Below are 22,566 nucleotides of genomic sequence, written 5' to 3' on the forward strand. Positions count from 1 at the left end.
AAGTGAAGGAGTTTGAGAGGCTCAGCCCAGCCCCAGTGATGAAGGCCCAAAGAGGGTGGTCAGGAAAAGCAAAGGGGCCAAAGCCCCTCAGGCCTGAGCTCCTGGTGTTCAGGAAGGTGCAGCTATTGAGCACTTACTGTGTGCCAGGCCCTGCAGGAAGCCGTGCACAGGCTGAAATCCAGCTGCTCATGGTAAGTCCACGGTCAGTGTGACCAGTGCCCTATTTACAGATTAGAGAGGTCAGGTGGCTTCTCCTTTTTCACCAGAGGCAAGATCCAGGCCTAGGTCCATCTGATTGGTGCACAGACCAGGCTGCCCACCTCACCCCCCAAGCCAGACATCCAGACAGGCCCTAAATTTGGTTCAATCAACTTTGAAGCAAATCTCCTTTATTGTTGAAAGTATTACAGATCTCCCTTTTTCCCCCTTGACCTCCTTCACCCCCCTCATATCCCCTCCCCAGGCCAACCAACTTTTATTAAAACGCCATAGCAAGAGAAAGAAACCCAGGCAAGCTGGGTGGAGAGGCTGTGAACAGGGTGGAAGTGAGGGAGGTTGTGGAGGATGGGTCAGGGGTAAGCAGGAAAGCAAATATTCTCTCTGGGAAGGGGGAATCAAAGGGCTGGGAGGTGTGGCTGAGCTCCTCCAGGACCTCATGGGACTCCTTAGGCCTGGCATAAATTTGGGAAACACTTTGCTACATTGGAGTATAATTTCTCAATGTCACTCCTGATGGTCTCCATCTTTTTGACAAAGGAGGCAAAATCCTGCACACATTCCAGCACGTCCTTGAACAGCTTCTGCAGTAGCTTTAGCATATCTTGGAACAAGCTCTGTACCGGTTTACAATCGTTCTCCCCAGGCTTTTGGACCTCTGTGAAAGAGACTGGTTAGCAAGCCAGGGCAAGTGGAATAGGGAAGCTGAGACAGATGGTTAAATTACCGAGCCTTTATACCCATCTAGTACATTGCAAAATCCATCTTCCCTAACCAGGGACACAAGAGTAAATGTTTTAGAGCACATGTGTCAAACACAAGGCCCGCGGGCCAAATTCAGCCCGCCAGGCCTTGCAATGTGGCCCGCACCGCGCTGTCATCACTGCACTCCGCTGTCAGTTTATGACATTGTCAGTCTATGACTGTTCAGTAAACCATTCGGCCCGCGATTTAGGCTGGATTTTAGATTTTGGCCCCTTCTCTGATTGAGTTCGACACCCCTAGTTTAGAGCATCATCCTGTACACCAACACAGGTTGTGGGTTTGATTCCTAGTTAGAGCACATACCTAGCTTTGAGGTTCCAATCCCTGTTCAAAGCAAATACAAGAGGCAACTGATGTTTCTCCCTCACATACGGTAGATGTTTCTCTCCTCTCTCTCTCTGGCTCTCTCTCTCTCCACCCCTTACTCTCTCTAAAGTCAACATACATCTTCAGTGAAGATTAAAAATAAATAAATAAAAAGACTAAGTGGCTCATACTTCTCCTCTCAAAACAGGGAGTTAGTGCCAACCACACCCAAGCCCAGATAAGGTAAAGGAACACATCTCATTTTGGCACAGCAGCATAAAGCTGGTGAATATTCTATTGAGATCCTTCCCCAAGAACTCCAGCCTTTAAACCCCTCAAGACAAGGGAGCCAGGAGCAAGCCACACCTTTCTTCCCTTTCAGGCATGCATCGCCTAAACTCTGGGTCCCCGACAGACTTGCAACCACAGGAGCAATGGGCAGCAGCAGCTCGTCTGGACTGACCCCCCCAAACCTGTCTCCAAGGCCCCCCTTTTCTCTAAATTTCCAGTGAGCCAAAGCAGCCCCGCCGAGGCTCTCTGCTGGTGCTGCTTCCATCCTAAGCCCTCCTCGTTTCACCGTCCCCAGCGGTAATAAACATCCTCTCAAAATCACCTGAACTTTCATTGTTCGATCCTTCCGGCTCAGATTTCTGCTCCAGGCCTTGTTCCTGTCCAGGCGGGACTTTACTACGGACTCTGTTACGCAGTTCCTGCTGCTGTTCCGGAGGAGAGGGAGCACATTCCTGTGGGGATGGGGCATGTGTAGGATCCGAATGGGTCCTGACAGGCTCACACATGGAGCTGCCTGCTTTCCTGCCCGCAGTCCACAAGGACCGTTTGCGAGGTTCAGGCCGCAATTACCCTTTGCAGCTAAACCACCATGGTCATACTTGCTTGTGGGCTGACTGGCCCCAGGGGGTGCCCCATTAATGCATGAAATGAGGACAGGGATTTGGCCACTGTGTGCTGGGTCGGGAGGTCATGAGATGGTGCCAGCCACCCCTCCACCCCACCACTCCACTCACCCCACCTCACTCAGGGGCTGTGTGTGCACAAGGCAGTGCCAACATCAAAAGAGATTAGGGTGAAGGGGAAGCACAGAGGGCTGCGACAGGTGCCTCAGACTCACCTGGTTGTCCTCACAGTGAGCAACTTCAGTATCAACCAATGCCTTGTTGAAGCGGTCCTGAAGAGAGGAAGGTGGGAGGCTGCAGACCTGCTCCTGACCTCCCCACCCAGAGGTCTGTAGTCCCCACTGTGACCTCCAAGGGAGCCAAAGCTCACCCCAATAACCTGGCCCAGCCAAACTCCTGGGGACTAAGCTTTGGGGGAAGGATGAGGCCAAAACTCACCTCCAGCTCTTCTACGCCTACTTGGACCTGTTGGGAAAAAATTACTTGGTTTAAATCCCCCCGGTCTCCCTCACTTTCAGTCTTATCCCCTGTTCTCAGCTCACCGTCTCCCCATAACTGGTCAGCCATGTGCCTGGGGCCCTGCTCTGTCATCAGTATACCTGTGACTTGGACACCTCTCAGCTCCCTGGGCCTTCCTATTCCCCACCTCTGTACTCACCTGCCACACAGGTGTGAATTTTGTCCAGTGTAAGGAATGAGCCAACCTGAGGTGGCACCTTCATCATTATTGTCGTCGTCGTCATCATCATCATCATCATCATCATCGTATTATCGTGATACCCTCCCACCCAACTTGTGCAGAGCACAGGAGTGGGAACCCTGACCCACCTGGTTCTTTTCTCCGAGTTTATTACAGATTGTGTCTACAAACTCGTGATGGAAAAACAGATAGAGTTGGGACAAAGAGATCTGATCCTTCTCCTTCCTGGACCGCAGGAAGGCCAGAACATTCTTCCCCTCCCACAGTAAAACCCAGGCCCCACCCACACCCTATGTATACATGGGGGAGAGCTTCTTACCGTTTTAGTCCTCAGTTTCTCTCGATCTTCTTTGAATTTCTGTAGAAATAATAGTGACATTGATCTTATATGACTTGCCAACCCCCAGACCTGTTGTACACATGCTCACACACTCACACTCACCAGGACACTCAAGCGTACAAGAATGAACATTGTTCTGGAGTGTGCAGGGCAACCTGGTTCCCAGATACCCAACCCTCTATGGTAAGAGTTGGCTGAGGGAGGAATGGGCAGAGACCACTGCTCTCTGAGGAGGGGCAGACAGAGGTGCTTACATCCAGCTGCTCTTCCTGACTGCTGGCCTTGCAGGCCCACAGCACCCCAGGCCCTTTTTCACCCCTAAACCCTTGGCTCACCTCTAAACCAACGAGGCAGGGAGTACCCCATAGACTTCCTCCTGAGTTTCCATCTTATGGCCCCAATCTGGTCACTGAGCCCTGGATCACTTTATTCCTCACCAATGATTCCACGGTACAAAGCATCCTGGAGCTCAACCTCATGGTTAAGGTGCAGGGTGGGGCTGAGGGCGGTGGTAGGGTGTGGGGAGGTTGGAAGGCACCATAAAATGGAAGAATAGACACTGAGGCCAATGCCTGAGAGGATTGTTAAGCTCCCAGGAAAGCACTGCCCACCTCCCACCTTCAGGGTGTTAGGATATAAAGGGTCTACTGGGATCGGTATCTCTTCTTACGAATAGACCCTCCATTCTCCAGCTCTTTCCCCAAATATGACAGGTCTAATTGTTAAAGTAACACTTTTCCCATAAGACTCATTGTTTCTCAGTCACACACACACACACACACACACACACACACACACACACCCCTCTTCTCATACACACAGAGTTGCCCCCATGATTTCTCTCCCAGACATGAATTTTGGCCCCACAACCAGAACCTGCTACATGAAGTGAAAGGCTGAGCACAAAATGGAACTGTGGGGCCTTTGACAAGAATTATCCAGAATTTTAGTTTGGTGCCAGGATAGCATCCACCCAACCAGCCCCAGGGCCATCACCATGACTCATGACCATACAGGTCACATCCTCATGACACCCTGCTTCCAGGGTCTCTCATGGCCCAAGGGGATGGAACAGAGCTGGGTGCATGTAGAGATCAGCTAGGGTGGGGTGCACTGGTGGGAGAGGGGAACAAACACCAGTGGTAAATGGGACCCCACTGTCCCCTTGTCATTTGCTCTCACTCACCTCGGAATGGTCCATGGCTGCTCAGGGTTCAGAAGGCTGTGGCCTGATGGCAAGGAACAGGGGTGAGAAGTGTTTCAGAGGAGCAGCCTCTTTGACAGAATTGGCTGCAGCTCCTTTTAGGGCCCCACTGAGCCAATCACCTTCTGCCACATCATCCCAGCACAGAGCTAGCTGAGGTTTCTATACCAGGAAGTCAGCTGATTTCAGAGCAGCAGAGGAGGCCCTGGTGGTGGAAAGTGGGGAGGGTGACCTGCCTTAAAGAGTAAAGAATGGCTAATAGTGGAGGTGGGGGAGGGGATGTGACAAAAATACAAACAGGAAGGGTGGGCACATCCTCCACTCTGAATCAGAAATTTCCAGAGACCAGGAATGGGTCTCTTATGCATCTCCTCATCAGCCCGAGACAGAGGAGGAACAGAGGGAAAGTGCAGATTTCAAAAGCAGGTTGGAGCATTTCTCAGAGCTTCCAGAATAAAGAGCTTCCGGCTGGGGAGTCTAGGTGCAGGGGAATGTCTGGAATGTCCACCAGGTCCCTGGAACAGAGTGCACCCCAGCTTCAGAGTCCAGAGGTTCTATTGATTGGGAGCATACGACATTTTGGGGGGCTAGCAATCTGATTGTGATCCAGTAACCTGCTTTATACTGTACACTTCAAAAAACAACAAACAAGCAAACAAACAAAAAAACACAAAAAACAAAACAGTGTGGAATTAGAATTCCTGGTTTCTTGCCGGGACCAGTTTAGCTCAGTGGATAGAGCGTCGGACTGCAGACTGAAAAGTCCTGGGTTCGATTCCCGTCAAGGGCATTTACCTTGGTTTCGGGCACATCCCCAGTGGGGGATGTGCAAAACCAGCTGGTCGATGTTTCTCTCTCATCGACGTTTCTAACTGTCCCTCTCAATTACTCTCTGTGTAAAATCAATAAAATATATTTAAAAAAAAAGAATTCCTGGTTTCTTTTCTTTTAAAAAAAATATTTTTTATTGATTTTTTTTTTTTTTTTTTTTAACAAAGGATGGGAGAGGGATAGTCAGAAACATAGATGAGAGATAAACATTGGGGATGTTCCTGCAGCCAAGGTACATGCCCTTGACAGGAATAGAACCTAGGACCCTTAAGTCTGCAGGTTGACATCCACTGAGCCAAACTGCTTAAGAATCTACTGCACACTCTTTTTTTTAATTTAATAAATCTTTATTGTTCAGATTATTACAATTGTTTCTCCTTTTTCCCCCCATAGCTACCCTCCACCCAGTTCCCACCTCACCCTCTGCCCTTACCTCCCTCCACTGTCCTCATCCATAGGTGTATGATTTTTGTCCAGTCTCTTCCCGTACCCCCCAAACCCCTTTCCACCTGAGAATTATCAATCCACTCCCATTCTATGCCCCTGATTCTATTATAGTCACCAGTTTATTCTGTTCCTCAGATTTTTAATTCACTTGGTTTTTAGATTCACTTGTTGATAGATATGTATTTGTTGTTCATAATTTTTATCTTTACTTTCTTCTTCTTCTTCTTCCTCTTTTTAAAAAAATACCTTTCAGCATTTCACATTAGAATGCCTTTAGTTTTTTCTTATCTGTGAAGCTCTTTATCTGCCCTTCAATTATGAATGATAACTTTGCTGGGTAGAGTAATCTTGGTTGTAGGTTCTTGCTATTCATCCCTTTGAATATTTCTTGCCACTCCCTTCAGGCCTGCATAGTTTCTGTTGAGAAATCAGCTGACAGTCATATGGGTGCTCCCTGGTAAGTAACTAACTGTTTTTCTCTTGCTGCTTTTAATATTCTCTCTTTGTTTTTTGCCCTTGGCATTTTAATCATGATGTGTCTTGGTGTGGTCCTCTTTGGATTCCTTTTGTTTGGGGTTGTGTGTGCTTCCTTGACTTGTAAGTCTATTTCTTTCACCAGGGGGAAGTTTTCAGTCATTATTTCTTCAAATAGGTTTTCAGTATCTTGCTCTCTCTCTTCTTCTGGCACCCCCATAATTCTGATGTTGGTACGCTTGAAGTTTTCCCAGAGGCTTCTTACACTGTCTTCAAGTTTTTGGAATCTTTTTTCTTTTTGCTTTCCTGATTAAGTGTTTTTTGCTTCTTTGTATTTCAAATCTTTGACTTGATTCTTGCATTCCTCTAGTCTGCTGTGGGGTCTCTGTATAATATTTTTTATTCCAGTCGGTGTATGTTTAACTTCTAGTTGATCTTTTTTCATATCCTCGAGGGTCTCGCTAAATTTATCAGCCTTTTCTAGGAAATTCTTGAAAAATCTTATAACTGTGATTTTGAACTCTATCTCCAGTCATTTGTTTTCCTCCATTTCTTTAGTTTGTGATCTGTTTCTTTGTCTCCGCATTTTTGCTGCTTCCCTGAATTGGTAGGGTGACTTTGTCTGAGGCTACCCAACAGGAGCTACATCGAGAACTACAGTTTTCTCCTCTTTGCTTGGGGTTTGGAAGTTTTGGAGCTGTCTGACCAGTGCTGCAGTTTGTTAGGTTAAGCTGTGGTAGGGCAGGCCGTTTATATGCAAAAACTTCTGTGTGGAGCTTGGGTAAATTTGTAGATTGCGTGGGGCGGGGTCTCAGGGAGTCACTAGGCTAAGGCGTGACAAACAGTGATGGCTGCCAGTCAGCTGTCTCTGCATTTCCGAGTTTCCAAGTCCCCATGTTCCATGCCCCAGCGCAGTAAACAATGATTGCTGCATGCACCTCTGCAAGAAAGTCACCTCACTTTCCGACCCCATGGCAGACAGTCCAGCTTCTCCCCATAGGAGTTTGGGTCCCTAGCATCTACCCAGAAACTGGAGTTCAGAGTAATCAGAACTCTAGCTTGGCTCACTTGGGGTTGAAGAAGGCAGCGCACCCAGATGCCCGCTGCCAGCCTCATTCGCACACCTCCATACCTCAGCTTTTCAGCGCTTGTCTCAGTGCTCTTTTGTTTTTCCTTTTGGTTGTAGAACTTCCACTCAGCCAGCTTTCCCGTAATTCTGGGTGATAGGCGTTTTGTCTTTTAGTTGTAGTTTTGAAATTGTTGTGCGAGGCAGCAATTTAGGTGTTTACCTATACTGCCATCTTGGTTTCTCTCCCTGCACACTCTTTTTTTTTTTTTTTTACAGACTTCACAAGGGCAGGGCTCAGGTCTGTTTATTCCCTAGTGAATACAACATAATATGTGCTCAATAAATATTTCTTAACAGAATATCTCTCTTGATCCTACTTTCTTTCTTTTTTTAATTACTTTATTCCCCTGCACACTCTTGCTACCTGATAATTCCATTTGTGAAAGAATGAAGGAGATTAGCAGTTGGTCTCTGTACCTAGTTAATCACTGTCCCTAATGCACATTCAGAAAATCACTTCTACTCCCTTAGTTATTTGGTCCTGTAAGAGCTATTTATCTAGATACCCCCAACCTACAAGGGTCATGAGCCAAGGATGTAACAGGTTAATTAGAGGGAGGTCACTGGCATCATCCTCGATGGACATTAGATACAATCTAAGTTAGTCATTCTGGTTCTCGAAGGTGGGGCGGTCAAGTGTTGGGGTGGGGGGGGGGGAGCTGTGAGAGTCCACTACAGAAGCATAATAGTTAGGGAACAAAGAAATTCAGAAATATATAAAGAGAAAATCTTATTGTCTAAGATATTGTTCAGGATCTGGATCTTAGAGCCCCCTGAACCAGCAGTGCTGCTTTGAATAAACGCTTTTCCTGAAACCTCAGAGTGTCCAACTCTCTCTTCTACACAAATTCCATAAATTGCACATTCCATACACTATAGCAACAACAGGCCCAGGATAGGGCAAGACCTGCCAGACCCCTGAGGCGGCTTTGTCACACATATAGCCTTGCTCCCCTCTCAGCTCTTCCCTAATACCCAGCTCTGGGCCAAAGCCCCACACAGCTCAGCACAGCCACTGTCTTGCCCTCTGAATTAGTGTCCCAGGGCTGGGAGAACAACGCACCACAGACAGGGTGGCTAACCCACACAAACTGATTTTCTCACAGTTCTGGAGACTAGCGGTCTAAAGCAATCTGTTGGCAGAGTTGGTTCCTTTTTTTTCTTTTTCTTTTCTTTTTTTTTTTTAAACATATTTTACAGAGAGGAAGGGAGAGTTAGAAACATCGATGAGAGAGAAACATTGATCAGTTGCTTCCTGCACACTCCCCATTGGGGATGTGCACACAACCAAGGTACATGCCCTTGACCAGAATAGAACCTGGGACCCTTTAGTCCACATGCCGACGCTCTATCCACTGAGCCAAACCAGTTAGGGTGAATTGGTTCCTTCTGAAGCTGCAAGGGAAGGCACCTAGGATTTGTAGATAGCGTCTTCATGTTCACATGGCATTCTCCCTGTATCCATGCCTGTCTGCTAACTTCCTACTTTTATGAGGACACTGGTTCTACTGGATGAGGGGCTACCCTAGTGACCTCATTTAACCTCCCTTCATAAAGACCCAGTCTCCTAGTAAGGTGATATTCTGAAGTAAGTGGGGGTTAGGGCTTCAGCATACCAATTTGTGGAGGAACACAATTCATCCCCTATGATCCTCAAAGAGAACCTGGCTCCTGAGAGGCCACTCATGAGCCCCATAAGGACAGACTATACATCACACTTCCTTAGTGCAAGTCTCCCCTGGGTTAACTGGACCTCAGCTGACATCTCCCTGTCCCTTAAAACCCATTCGATTGTCTGAAAGCCCCTTTCCACACTAGGAAGTCCAGATCCTTCCTTGAGCTGTCTTTGAATTCCAGGGTGGGAGAGAAGGGAGCTGCTCCTGCTTCAGGTACAGGTGTTACTTCTGGCTTTGTCTGCAGAAGCCTGGCTCCCTGAGCCCCCACAACACTCCACTCCTCCATGACTGTCGCACAAAAGCCACCATCTGAAGACATTCTGTGTTTCATTGGGCACTGTACCACTTTTTTAAAAAATGTTTTTATTGATTTTATTTTATTTATTTATTTTTTTGAGAGAGAGAGAGAAAGAGGGAAAGAGATAGAAACATTGATGAGAGAAATACATCAGGGCTCCTTATACAGGTTCGTGGTGCTTTCCCTGTAGAGAGAGTCAGATTGGCTGCCTCCTGCACACACCCCCACCAGAGATTGAGGTGCAACCAGGGCATGTGCCCTGACAGAAAAGCTACCTCTTTAAAAAAAAAAAAAAAAAAACTTATTTTTTACAGAGAGGAGGGGAGACAGATAAAGTGTTAGAAACATTGATCAGCTGACTCCTGCACACCTCCTACCGGGTATGTGCCCACAACCAAGGTACATGCCCCTGACCGGAATCGAACCTGGACCCTTGAGTCCGAAGGCTGACACTCTATCCACTGAGCCAAACTCTATCCCAGTTAGGGTGCTACCTCCTTTTTTATTTTTAAAATATATTTTTATTGATTTCAGAGAGAAAGGGAGAGGGAGAGATAGAAAAATCAGTAATGAGTGAGAATCATTGACCAGCTGCCTCCTGCATGCCCCCTACCTGGGATCAAGCCCAAAACCTGGGTATGTGTCCTTGACCAGATTCAAGCCCGGAACTCTTCAGTCCGCAAGCTGAAGCTCTATCCACTGAGCCAATCCAACCTAATAAGCTTTTAAAATACAAATTTCCCCCTCCTTGTTCTTAAAAGGGATCCTGACAGAGCCTCAGATGGCTTAGAGCTCTCAGGTCATGGACTGGTCAAAGGTGTGCTTGCCTTGATACACAGCAGGCACTGTCGGTGCTCACTGGGACTGCAGCCCAGAGCCCCAGCTTCAGGGAGCACCGTGGAGCAGGACGCTGCATAGCAACCCTAGAAAAGGCCACTAAGTGACTCCAACCATGGGGGTGACCCCTATGAACTGTGGCCATCAGCGTGGCTCCGTAGGGGACATGGAAAGGTTGGCTCCTGGGAGAACACGGCAGACACACAGAAAAGCCACAAGGCTGCCTCCTTGCCTATCAGGCCATCGCACCCCACCCCATCTTGCTCAAATGCAGACTGCTGGCCACATCCCAAGAGAAGATTGAGGATGAGGGCATGGAATTTGCATGTTAAAAGTTCCCTGGGTGATGCTGATGTGGAATGTTCCAGAAGCACAGTTCCAGAGGCACTGATTTGGATCCTGAGTTCTGTGGAGAGTGGGCCATGAACCAGACGGCTCAGGTTTCACCCACTCATCACCCAGGAGTGCTGAGGAAGCAGTGACCCAGGTTAAGAGGGCGCTCAATCTACTGTCTTTCCGTCAGCATTGACAGGAGCCAAGCAGTTCTCCTTGAGGGAACTGCAGACACATGGTGTGGAGGCAAAACGAAGTTTTTACAGATAGGGAGGGTGTCCTGTTGAATGGAACAATTCCGGATTCAGAGTGGTGACTGGCAAGGAGGTCCAGGGCCAGACTGTGGAAGGTCACCCTTGTGGTTATCGGTGTCACCCAGAACGTGCAGCACTGGTGCCCAGGGTGGTCTCAGGCCTAGGTCCCAGTTCCCCTCCCATGTGGTGTTGACTGGGACCTGGTGGAAGCAGTACTGGGTGAGAAACTCCCGGAAAAGTGAGGGGGGAGGGCTGGGGTTCAGTTTCCGAATGGGGCCTGTCCTCTAAAGACCCTGGAACCTGAGCCGCTGTTGTCAGGCAGGGCTTGTGCTGCAAGGAGTCAGCCGGCTGTGTTCTGAGAAAAGCCAGCCATTCCGGGAAAGCACAGTCCTGGAGGCCACCCAGCGTCCAGGCCAGTGGGGAGGAGGCTGAGCACTTCCTGTGTGTGCTTCCAGGGCAGCCTTTGTCTCCCACCCACCCCACCCCTTCCCCCAGGGCTTAGCTCTACCCACCTTGCTTGGCTGCCCTGGGAACAGAGGATGGGGCTGGGCAGCGATCACCACCCCCTACAGGCCGGTGGTGGGAGGACCGGCCTGCCATGTAGCCAGCGTCCTGTCCCCCCTCAGCGGCAGGAGGTGTCCCCCCTCAGCGGGAGGAGGTGTCCCCCCTCAGCGGGGGGCGGTGTCCCCCCTCAGCGGGAGGAGGTGTCCCCCCTCAGCGGGAGGAGGTGTCCCCCTCAGCGGGAGGAGGTGTCCCCCTCAGAGGGAGGAGGTGTCCCCCCTCAGAGGGGGGCGATGTCCCCCACCAGCAGGGGCAGCAGGAGCAGCAGGAGGGACACGGACAGCCGCCCAGCCGCCCGGCTGATCTCGCACTGACAGTCGCAGGGTTCGGGCTGGAGCGTGGCTCTGGGGGGCCTGGGGGGGCGGGGGCCGGCGCTGGGGGCCGGGCAGTCCAGCCACTGGGGGCCCATGGCCCGGGGGGAGTCCGGCTCGGCCTTGACGCTGCCCTTGGGGAAGCGCCAGTAGTGGGCGCCCTTGAAAAAGTAGGTGTCCCCTGCGAGGGGAGGTGTGCGGGGGGGGGGGGGGGGGGGGAGAGAGAGAGAGAGAGAGAGAGAGAGACATGCTGGGCTGGTGCGGGCTGCCCGAGCCCCGCCCACCGACGGCTCCTCGGGGGACCCCCCTCTCCCCCTACGCCCCCGGGGGTGACCTCTAGTCCCAGCCCCAGGGCCAGCCGCTTGCAAGTCGCGGGAGGCGGGCTCTCCTACCGTCGTTGCTGACGGCGATGTCGTCGGGGCTGGGAGGCGCGCCTCCCAGAGACTCAGGTCGCGCGGGTAGCCCGGGTCCGGGCGCGCGGCCGCCTCGTCGAACCGCCAGTAGCGGTGGCCCCGGACCAGGTAGGTCTTGCCGTTGAGCGGCCACGAGAACACGGCGTCCACCTCCTCCCCCTGCGGCAGCCCCAGCTCGGCCAGCGGCCGCGCGGCGCCCTCTAGCTGCCGGTCCTTGAACACCCAGAACCGCGGGCCTGCGGGCAGGGAGCCTGGTCAGGGAGGGAGCTGGGTGCCCCTCCCCCTTGGCCCGGCCTCGCCCCGTGGGGCGCCCCACTCACCACTGAAGAGCAGGATTCGGCCGTCCCGGTGCCGGGTGTAGGCAGCCTGGATGACATTCACCTTGGGGGGCAGCCCCTCCCAGAAGCGGTGGAGCCGGGCAGGCCGGGGGGACACCAGCTGTCCTGAGGGTTGGAGGCGCCAGAACCAGGGGCCTGTGGGAGAAGGGGTGGGCATGGAGCGAGAGATGGCAAATGGCCGTGTCCCCCAGGGTGTGCGGGCGGCTGGGACTTAGCGCTGGGTGAGAGGTCCATCTGCAAACCAAAGTGTCCAGTGGCTCTAGGTGACCAGACGTCCCGCTTTTGGTGCGACAAACTGTTAAAAATCGGGACTGTCCCGCCAAAAGCGGGACGTCTGGTCACCTTACTAGGGTGACCAGCTGGCCCGGGACTTTCCTTCTACCTCCACCCCCAATGTGTGTGTGTGTGTTTGTCAAATACAAGCAAAAGTTTGTGTACAAAGTCACACAGCTAGAAGAAGTGAGCCCTGGGATAAGGGAGCCAGCTGAGCTGGCTGGGCTCAGGAAGCAAGTTACAGAGGCAAAAGTGGGGCTTAGGAGAAACAGCAAGGCCACAGCCTGGGGGAGGTAGGGGCGGAAAGGCTCCGAGGAGCCTCAGAGAGTGTGCTCTGGGGAAACATAGGGGTTGGGGAAGGGCAGTGCCTGGTGTGCTCCACGGAGATCCACTCCCACCCGCCTTGAAAGTCCGTGTCCTGGGAAACCCCACAGGCCTGGTGGTCACCCTCAGTGGGCAGGAAACCAACTCTGTGGGGCCGGGGAAGATCCCAAGTGACTCACCTTTGAAGAAGAAGGTTTCCCCACGGATGTTGGCGATAGCATCAAAATTGCCATCACATCGATCAGGGGCAGGAAGGGAGGGGCTGAGGAGGAAAGGAGAGGTGAGGAGAAAGGGGTCAGGGCTCCTCCTCTCTGTACTTCACCTTGAGGACAGCCCTGGGGGGACTCTTACTGAGCCCCCTCACCAAAGAGGACACCCTGGGGAGGGGAGGCTGCTCACCCAAGATTGCGAAGCTGGAGGAGGACTCACCTGCCTGGGGGCTGGGCAGGGGGCTGGGGAGGAGGAGCCAGGGGTTTCCTTGTGGGCTCATCATATGGGGTTTGGGGTGCTTTCCCTGTAGAGAGAGTCAGAGAGACATGTGTTCCCCGACCCTGCTGCAGAGGCCACGTGGGGAGCACCCCCTAACCCCCTCCCACCCCACACCCCCCCACACACACACACAACTCCGTGTACCGTAGAGCTGCTGCAGGCCTTCACGGTCATCCTGGGACAGCCGGTACTTGGTGGGATCGTCGACAGGACCCTGGTAAAAGGGCCTCATGATGGAGTCAGGGGCAGAGGAGTGGCCCAGGCCCAGGGCGTGGCCAAACTCATGGACTGCCACTGCAAACAGGTCTGTCCCCTCACCATCTGGGGAGGAAGGGAGACTGGGCTGGAGCTGGAGCTGGAGCTGGAGCAGCCAGGAACAGGGCAGCGAGGAAGCCCCTGGGAGCGGGGCCTGCTGGCAGCCAGGAACAGCCAGGAGACCCTCAGAGGAGGTCACAGCGTCCTCTGCCCAAAAGCCTCCCTGAGCCATTTCATCCTTCCTGTAGGAGTTGACTTATTCAGCCAGTATTTTTGCTTGGCAGTGCTAGACCCTGGGATCCTGGGCTTACATTGTTGTGGGCGACCCTCGAATGTCAACCACCAGTCAGCCAAATTGGAATTTAGGAAGCTTTTATTACGAACTCGAGTCTGGGCTCATGTCTCAACTGACACAGCAGCAAGCAACGAGAGCCCCGGCCCACTCTAAGCATGCTACTTTTATCCCCGTCTTAGGGATGCCTGGCAGATTATGATTGGCTAAAGTTTTAACAAAGAAAGGTCAGGTATAAGTTATAGAAAAATTCCACTAGTACAGTAACATTTAAAGTTTATACAACACCTAGGGTGGGGGTTTATTTTCAGCTTAAGCAGTCTCTGTTTGACCTGGTTTGGTCTGTTTTTTCTGCCTTCTGCTACTGGAAACAGGACGTGCCTGCCTAGGGGCTGAGCCTTGCAACATAACTATTTTATGACTAACAGTTATGCTACATTCTTTGTTGTGGGTCTGGTTGCTCGTTCCTTCCCTGGCCTGAAGCCCTGCCTTGACTCGATCTTGCCGTCAGCAAACTGCTGCTCTCAAGCCACATGAGACTCTGTGGCCCCTTGAGTGTGGCTCTTCCACAAAATACCATAGCCTTGGTGAGTCCATTTTGAAGAAGTAGCATTAGAAGTTGAAGTTTAGCCGAAACCAGTTTGGCTCAATGGATAGAGCGTCGTCTTGGGGGCTGAAAGGTCCCGGGTTCGATTCTGGTCAAGGGCATGTACCTTGGTTGCGGGCATATCCCCAGTAGGGGGGGGGGGGGCAAGAAGCAGCTGATCCATGACTCTCTCTCATCGATGTTTCTAACTCTCTATCTCTCTCCCTTTCTCTCTGTACAAAATCAATAAAATATATTTAAAAAAAAAAAAAAAAGAAGTTGAAGTTTAAAAAAATTTGGATCTCAGAAGAAATTTCAATCATATCATTGATATTTAGCTCTGTTGACTAATGAGTTTGCCGACCACTGGGTTAGGCAAAGGGCAGGAGGAGACAGTCTGGCCCAAGGAAGACTTGCCTCACTGACCTAGGCCTGCCCAGAGAGAGACGGGGGAGGGGAAGCAGGAGACTTGGGTGCACACAGTTCCCTCAAGGAAAGTCCCAGCCCTTCCAGTTTCCCTCTCCCAGCTGCAGCCAGTGGTCAGAGGCCCCCTCAGCAGTCAGGGGTGTGCAGGAGGCAGCCGATCAATAATTCTCTCTCATCATGGATGTTTCTACCTCTTTCTCTCTCTCCCTTCCTCTCTGAAATCAATAAAAACATATATTTTTTTTAAAAAACATAAAAGAAAAAAAAGGAGCCTGGGACATGACGTGAGGATATGGCCAAGGGTAATGAAGGCTGGTCAGGACCTGCAGTGGGCAGCCCTCAGAGCTGGGGATTCAGGCCAGAGACAGGCCTTCTAGTGTGAAGGCATGCCAGAGGGGTCCCTGGAAGTGGAGGATAGGACGTGAGCACCAGTGGGGCTCTGCTCAAAGGAACCCTCAGCTGGGGCTGCCTCCTTCCTTAGGAAGGTAGGGGCCAGGCCAAAGGTAAGGAAGATCCTTGCCACTAGTGCCCTCCACTCCTGGGGCAGGGTCCCTCAGGATTATCGGGACCAGCGGGAAGCTACTGAAAGGGTCCGGGTCCAGCCATTGCTCCTCTTGCAGGACTGACAGCTGGCCCTGGTGGGGAGCTCCTTCTAGGAACCAAGATTTCCTTCCTACCTTCCAAAGGGTCTGAAGCTGGCAGAAGAGGGTGCAGGATACTGACCCACAGAAATGTCCCCATCCTGCAGGTCTCCTGGCTCCCAACCCCTCCCCACATCCACCTTGGAGTGTTTGCTCTTCATCAGGCCCACTTCCTCCCTTTTCTTCCTGCTTCAGGTCAAAGCCCCACCTTCATCTCATCTCAGCAGCTGCTATTTGCTGCCAATCACCCCTGAATGCAAAGCTGGTCTTCATACATCCGCCTGGAGCAGGGAGTCAGGGTGGGGGTGGGAGGCCTTTGGCCTCACAGGTGGTGAGCTGCGCTGGCCCTCTCGGCCTCAGGCCTTGCTCCAGGCTCCCCAGTCTCTGCATTTGCAGTCCCAGGTGAGGTGGCCAGCCCAGAGATCAGATGGCTGCCCCTGCCTACTCTGCTTTCCTCCTAGGCTCACGTGGAAGTGCACACTGCCCGCTCCCTACCGCCACCACTGCCCTAGTCCCTGGGCCTCTGATCTTGGAAGAAACGTGAAGGAGTTTGAGAGGCCCAGCCCAGCCCCAGTGATGAAGGCCCAAAGAGGGTGGTCAGGAAAAGCAAAGGGGCCAAAGCCCCCAGTCCTGAGTTCTTGGTGTTCAGAAAGGTGCAGCTATTGAGCACGTACTGTGTGCCAGGCCCTGCAAGAAGCCATGCACAGGCTGAAATCCAACTGCTCATGATAAGTCTGCGGTCAGTGTGACCAGTGGCCTATTTACAGATTAGAGAGGGCAGGTGGACTCTGTACCTAGTTAATCACTGTCCCTAATGCACATTCAGGAAATCACTTGCCCTCCCTTATTTATCTGGTCCTGCAAGAATTATTTATCTAGATACTCCCAATCTATAAGGGTCATAAACCAAGGATGTAACAGCTTAATTAGAGGGAGGTCACTGGCTCCATCCACGATGGACATTAGATACAATCTAAGCTAACCCAAGTTCTCCTTTTTCAGCAGAACCAAGATCCAGACCCAGGTCCATCTGATTGGTGCACTGAGCACCTGCACTCCACCTCCCAACCCCCATCCAGTCAAGCACTCAGTTTGGTTCAATCAACTTTTGAAGCAAATCACCTTTATTGTTGAAAGTATTACAGATCTCCCTTTTTCCCCATTGACCTCCTCCACCCCACTCGTGCCCCCTCCCAAGGCCATCCAACTTTTATTAAAACGCCATAGCAAGAGAAGGAAATCCAGACAAGCTGGGAAGAGAGGCTGTGAACAGGGTGGAAGTGAGGGAAGTTGTGGAGGATGGGTCAAGGGTGAGCAGGAAAGCAAATATTCTCTCTGGGAAGCAAGGAATCAAAGGGCTGGGAGGTGTGGCTGAGCTCCTCCAGGACCTCATGGGACTCCTTAGGCCTCGCATAAACATGAGAAACACTGTGCTGCACTAGAGAAGAAACTCTCAATCACACTCCAGATGGTCTTCGCCACTTCGACAAAGGAGTCAAAAATCAAGGCCAGCACCTCCTTCCACTTCTTCTTCTGTCGACTTAGCATCTCTCGGAACAACCTCAGTACCCGTTCCTCAAAGCTCTCCTCGGGCTTCTGGGCCCCTGTGAGAGAGACTAGTTAGCAAGCCAGGGCAAGTGGAATAGGGAAGCTGAGACAGATGGTTAAAGGACTGAGCCTTTACAGCCATCTAGTACATTGCAAAATCCTGTCTTTCCTAACCAGGACACAAGAGCATCGTCCTGTACACCGACACAGGTTGTGGGTTTGATTCCTAGTTAGAGCACATACCTAGCTTGCAGGTTCAATCCCTGTTCAAAGCAAATACAAGAGGCAACTGATGTTTCTTTCTCACATAGATGTTTCTCTCCTTCTCTCTCTCTCTCTCTGGCTCTCACTCTCCACCCCTTACTCTCTCTAAAGTCAATAAACATCTTCAGGTGAGGATTAAAAATAAATAAATAAAAAGACTAAGTGGCTCATACTTCTCCCAAAACAGGGAGATAGATAGCAGAATCCAGTTAGTGCCAACCACACCCAAACCCAGATTAGGTAAAGGAACACATCTCATTTTGGCAGAGCAGCATAAAGCTGGTGAATATTCTATTGAGATCCTTCCCCAAGAACTCCAGCCTTTAAACCCCTCAAGACAAGGGAGCCAGGAGCAAGCCACACCTTTCTTCCCTTTCAGGCATGCATCGCCTAAACTCTGGGTCCCCGGGAGACTTGCAACCAGAGGAGCAATGGGCAGCAGCAGCTCGTCTGGACTGACCCCCCAAACCTGTCTCCAAGGGCCCCCTTTTCTCTAAATTTCCAGTGAGCCAAAGCAGCCCCGCCGAGGCTCTCTGCTGGTGCTGCTTCTGTCCTAAGCCCTCCTCGTTTCACCGTCCCCAGCGTTAATAAACATCCTCTCAAAATCACCTGGACTTCCATTGTGCGATCCTTTAGGCTCAGAGTCCTGCTCTGGGACTGGTTCCTGTCCAGGGAGGACTTCACTACGGACTCTGTTACGCAGTTCTTGCTGCTGTTCCGGAAGTAAGGGAGCACATTCCTGTGGGGATGGGGCACGTGTAGGATCCGAATGGGTCCTGGCAGAGGCTCACACATGGAGCTGCCTGCTTTCCTGCCCGCAGTCCACAAGGACCGTTTGCGGAGGTTCAGGCCGCAATTCCCCTTTGCAGCTAAACCACGATGGTCATACCTGCTTGTGGGCTGACTGGCCCCAGGGGGTGCCCCATTAATGCATGAAATGAGGACAGGGATTTGGCCACTGTGTGCTGGGTGGGGAGGTCAGGAGCTGGTGCCAGCTACCCCTCCACCCCACCACTCCACTCACCCCACCCCACTCAGGGGTTGTGTGTGCACATGGCAGCGCCAACATCAAAAGAGATTGGGGTGAAGGGGAAGCACAGAGGGCTGCGACAGGTGCCTCAGACTCACCTGGTTGTCCTCACAGTGAGCAACTACGGTATCAACCAAGGCGTCGTTGAAGCGGTCCTGAAGAGAGGAAGGTGGGAGGATACAGACCTGCTCCTTATATCCCCACCCAGAGGTCTATAGTTCCTACTGTGATCTCCATGGCAGCCAAAGCTCACCCCAATAACCTGGCCCAGCCAAACTCCTGGGGACTAAGCTTTGGGGGAAGGGCGAGGCCAAAACTCACCTCCAGCTTTTTTATGCCTACTTGGACCTGTTGGGAAAAAATTACTTTATTTAAATTCCTGCAGCCTCCCTCACTTTCAGTCTTATCCTCTGTTCTCAGCTCACCGTCTGCCCATAACTGGTCAGCCATGTGCCTGGGGCCCTGTTCTGTCATCAGTATACCTGTGACTTGGACACCTCTCAGGCTCCCTGGGCCTTCCTATTCCCCACCTGTGTACTCACCCACCACACAGGTGTGAATTTTGTCCAACATAAGGAATGAGCCAACCTGAGGTGGCACCTTCATCATTATTGTCATCATCATCATCATCATCATCATTATCGTGATACCATCCCACCCAACTTGTGCAGAGCACAGCACTGGAAACCCTGACCCACCTGGTGCTCTTCTCCAGGTATTAAGTCATCACAGAACATGTCTACAGCCCTGTACTGGAAAAACAGATAGAGTTGGGACAAAGAGATCTGATCCTTCTCCTTCCTGGACCCCAGGAAGGCCAGACATTCTTACCCTCCCACAGTAAAACCCAGGCCCCCCCCACACCCTATGTATACATGGGGGAGAGCTTCTTACCATTTCAGTCTTCATTTTCTCTTGATATTTGAAGGATATCTGTGGAGATAATAGTGACATTGATCTTATATGACTTGCCAACCTCCAGACCTGTTGTACACATGCTCACACACTCACACTCACCAGGACACTCAAGCGTACAAGTATGAACATTGTTCTGGAGTGTGCAGGGCAACCTGGTTCCCAGATACCCAACCCTCTATGGTACCGGTAAGAGTTAGCTGAGGGAGAAATTGGCAGAGACCATTGCGCTCTTAGGAGGGGACAGACACAGAGGTGCTTACATCCAGCTGCTCTTCCTGACTGTTGACCTTGCAGGCCCACAGCACCCCAGGCTCTTTTTCTATCTTTTTTAAAGAATATATATTTTATTGATTTTTTACAGAGAGGAAAAGAGAGGGATAGAAAGTTAGAAACATCGATGAGAGAGAATCATCGATCAGCTGCCTCTTGCACACCCCCTACTGGGGATGTGCCCACAACCAAGGTACATGGGTACATGCCCTTGACCGAAATCGAACCCGGGACCTTATAGTCCGCAGGCTGACATTCTATCCACTGAGCCAAACCGGTTTCGGCCCCAGGCCCTTTTCACCCCGAAACCCTTGGCTCAAGCAACGAGGCAGGGAGGGCCCCATAGACTTCCTCGTGAGTCTCCACCGTATGGCCCCAATCTGGCCAAGGAGCCCTGGATCACTTTGTTCCTCACTGATGATTCCACGATTCCTTGGTCACAACCCAAAGCATCCAGGAGCATCAGCTCAACCTGATGGTTAAGGTGCGAGGTGGGGCTGAGGGCAATGGTATGGTGTGGGGAGATTTGAAGGCACCACAAAACGGAAGAAAAGACACTGAGGCCAATGCCTGAGAGGATTGTTAAGCTCCCAGGAAAGCACTGCCCACCTCCCACCTTCAGGGTATTAGGATATAAAGGGTCTACTGGGATCGGTGTCTCTTCTCACCCATAGACCCTCCATTCTCCAGCTCTTCCCCCAAATATGACAGGTCTAATTGTTAAAGTAACACTTTGTTCCATAAGACTCATTGTTTCTCAGTCACACACACACACACACACACACCCCTCTTCTCATACACACAGAGTTGCCCCCATGATTTCTCTCCCAGACATGAATTTTGGCCCCACAACCAGAACCTGCTACATGAAGTGAAAGGCTGAGCACAAAATGAAACTGTGGGGCCTTTGACAAGAATTATTCAGAATTTTAGTTTGGTGCCAGGATAGCATCCACCCAACCAGCCCCAGGGCCATCACCATGACCCATGACCAGACAGGTCACATCCTCATGACACCCTGCTTCCAGGGTCTCTCATGGCCCAGGGGGATGGAACAGAGCCGGGTGCATGTAGAGATCAGCTAGGATGAGGCTGCACTGGTGGGAGAGGGGAACAAACACCAGTGGGAAATGGGACCCCAGGGCCTACTGTCCCCGAATCATTTGCTCTCACTCACCTTGGAGTAGCACATGGCTGCTCAGGGTTCAGAAAGCTGTGGCCTGATGGCAAGGAACAGGGGTGAGAAGTGTTTCAGAGGAGCAGCCTCTTCGACAGAATCCCTTTGGCTGCAGCTCCTTTTAGGGCCCCACTGAGCCAATCACCTTCTGCCACATCATCCCAGCACAGAGCTAGCTGAGGTTTTTACACCAGAAGGTCAGCTGATTTCAGAGCAGCAGAGGAGGCCCTGGTGGTGGAAAGGGGGGAGGGTGACCTGCCCTAGAGAGTAAAGTATGGCTGATAGTGGGGGTGGGGTTGGGGATGTGACAAAAATAGAGAATGAGGAAAGACAGGAAGGGTCATTGGTCGAAGGGCTCTGGGAGGGGAGGGCACATCCCTAAATTCTGCTGGTGGCTCCTCCACTCTCTGAATCAGGGAATCTCTGAGACCAGGAATGGGCCTCTTTTTCTTTTTTTAATATATATATTTTATTGATTTTTTTACAGAGAGGAAGAGAGAGGGATATAGCGTTAGAAACATCAATGAGAGAATCATTGATCGGCTGCTTACTGCACGCCCCATCTTGGGGATCAAGTGGGCAACTTGGGCATGTGCCCTTGACGGGAATCAAACCTGGGACTCCTCAGTCTGCAGGCCGATGCTCTATCCACTGAGCCAAACTGGCTAGGGCTGGACAGTTTTCTATGTGTGTGTTGTTTGTGTTGTTGTTGTTTTTACTAAAGCTGACACTTGTACTTAATGAGTGTTAAAATTAACTAGCTATTAGAACTTACTATCTATTACTATGCTGGTAGTTATCTCTGAATCAGGAATAAAACAAAAAACTGGAGGAAATTGTCTTTGATCAAAAGAGAGACAATTGGATAAATTTCTACTTGTGACCAGAAGTGTCTAGGCCAGCGATTTTTAACCGGTGTGCTGCAAGAATTTTTAAAACATGCAATACCTGACTATTTAGTCATGGGCACTGACCTCTTTTCCCTTAGATTGTCAAAAATAAAAATAAAAAAAAAATGACAGCATCCAACACAATAAGCCATCCAATGTGAATGGATCAAAATTATACCTATTTTGGGTCAGATGGGCAAAAAAAATGTAATCCTGTGCCAAAGGACTTTGGATAAAGAAGATGGAAAATGCCTGGTCTAAAGAAAAAAGACGAAAGGCACTGTGCAGAAAGAACTGAGGATGAAAAAGGAATTAAATTCACTAACTTGATGATAATGCCAGAGAGGAAGGCAAAATGAAGTCAGCTCTCAATTGATAACAGGGATTGAAAGAAACAAATAATTGCAAAAAACAAATCAACCCAAAAAATTAAAATGTCTTTATATTTGCCTCAGATGCTGACTTGAGACTAAAGCAACAGGGTAAAGACGATGGCTTTTGCGGGCATCACATCCTATCTTCCACGTGGAAGCTCTGGATTAGATTAGGGATATCAAATGCAAATCTTCCTCTGGCCTTCCCCTCCAGCACTGTGGCAAGAAACAGCGCAGGGATTTCCTCGATGAGACCAAATGGAGCCTGGTGACCCTTCTCTCCACAGCGAAGGGTTTAATATGGATTTCAGAGAGAGAAAGGGAGAGGGAGAGAGAGGTTGAAACATCAATCAGCTGCCTCCTACAGCCCCCTACTGAGGACTCAGCCTGCAACCTAGGGAATTGAACTGGTGGCCTCCTGGTGCATGGACCAACACTCAACCATTGACCCACACCAACCAG

The 22,566-nt window shown here is 51.0% G+C and overlaps 3 protein-coding genes across 3 annotated transcripts in view; all 3 read right to left on the minus strand.

The window, feature by feature from the left end:
- Positions 1–1,997: 1,997 nt before the first annotated feature.
- MMP25 (matrix metallopeptidase 25) overlaps positions 1,998–22,566 on the minus strand; it is a 46,649-nt gene continuing 26,080 nt past the window's right edge. The window contains exons 12-14 of the transcript XR_014794877.1: positions 2,640–2,666; positions 2,417–2,473; positions 1,998–2,030 (exon numbers count right to left, since the gene is read on the minus strand). The gene's annotated coding sequence lies outside the window, so the exon portion shown is untranslated. The remainder of the gene's footprint in view (positions 2,031–2,416; positions 2,474–2,639; positions 2,667–22,566) is intronic.
- LOC311621912 (matrix metalloproteinase-25-like) lies at positions 11,447–13,791 on the minus strand. The gene is given in 7 exon segments (XM_084882460.1): positions 11,447–11,777; positions 11,989–12,031; positions 12,037–12,245; positions 12,330–12,482; positions 13,124–13,206; positions 13,374–13,458; positions 13,578–13,791. Coding segments are annotated over 7 exon segments (933 nt in total). The 5' UTR covers positions 13,666–13,791; the 3' UTR covers positions 11,447–11,505.
- On the minus strand, positions 16,728–21,751 carry IL32 (interleukin 32). Its single transcript, XM_084882533.1, has 7 exons — positions 20,841–21,751; positions 19,370–19,408; positions 19,174–19,227; positions 18,797–18,823; positions 18,574–18,630; positions 18,055–18,184; positions 16,728–17,237 (listed from the first exon to the last, which is right to left on the minus strand). The coding sequence occupies exons 1-7, from the start codon at positions 20,853–20,855 to the stop codon at positions 17,035–17,037; spliced, it is 525 nt and encodes a 174-aa protein (XP_084738659.1). The 5' UTR covers positions 20,856–21,751; the 3' UTR covers positions 16,728–17,034.

Source organism: Pipistrellus hanaki, assembly GCF_964339955.1.
Source record: "Pipistrellus hanaki genome assembly, chromosome: 4".
NCBI lineage: Eukaryota > Metazoa > Chordata > Mammalia > Chiroptera > Vespertilionidae > Pipistrellus > Pipistrellus hanaki.

Excerpts from the sequence above, each read along its gene's own strand:
- IL32 (XM_084882533.1), bottom strand. Across the intron at positions 19,228-19,369 it reads AGAAAATGAAGACTGAAATG|TACAGGGCTGTAGACATGTT; the intron begins GTAAGAAGCTCT and ends CTGTTTTTCCAG. Across the intron at positions 18,631-18,796 it reads TAGGCATAAAAAAGCTGGAG|GACCGCTTCAACGACGCCTT; the intron begins GTGAGTTTTGGC and ends TCCTCTCTTCAG.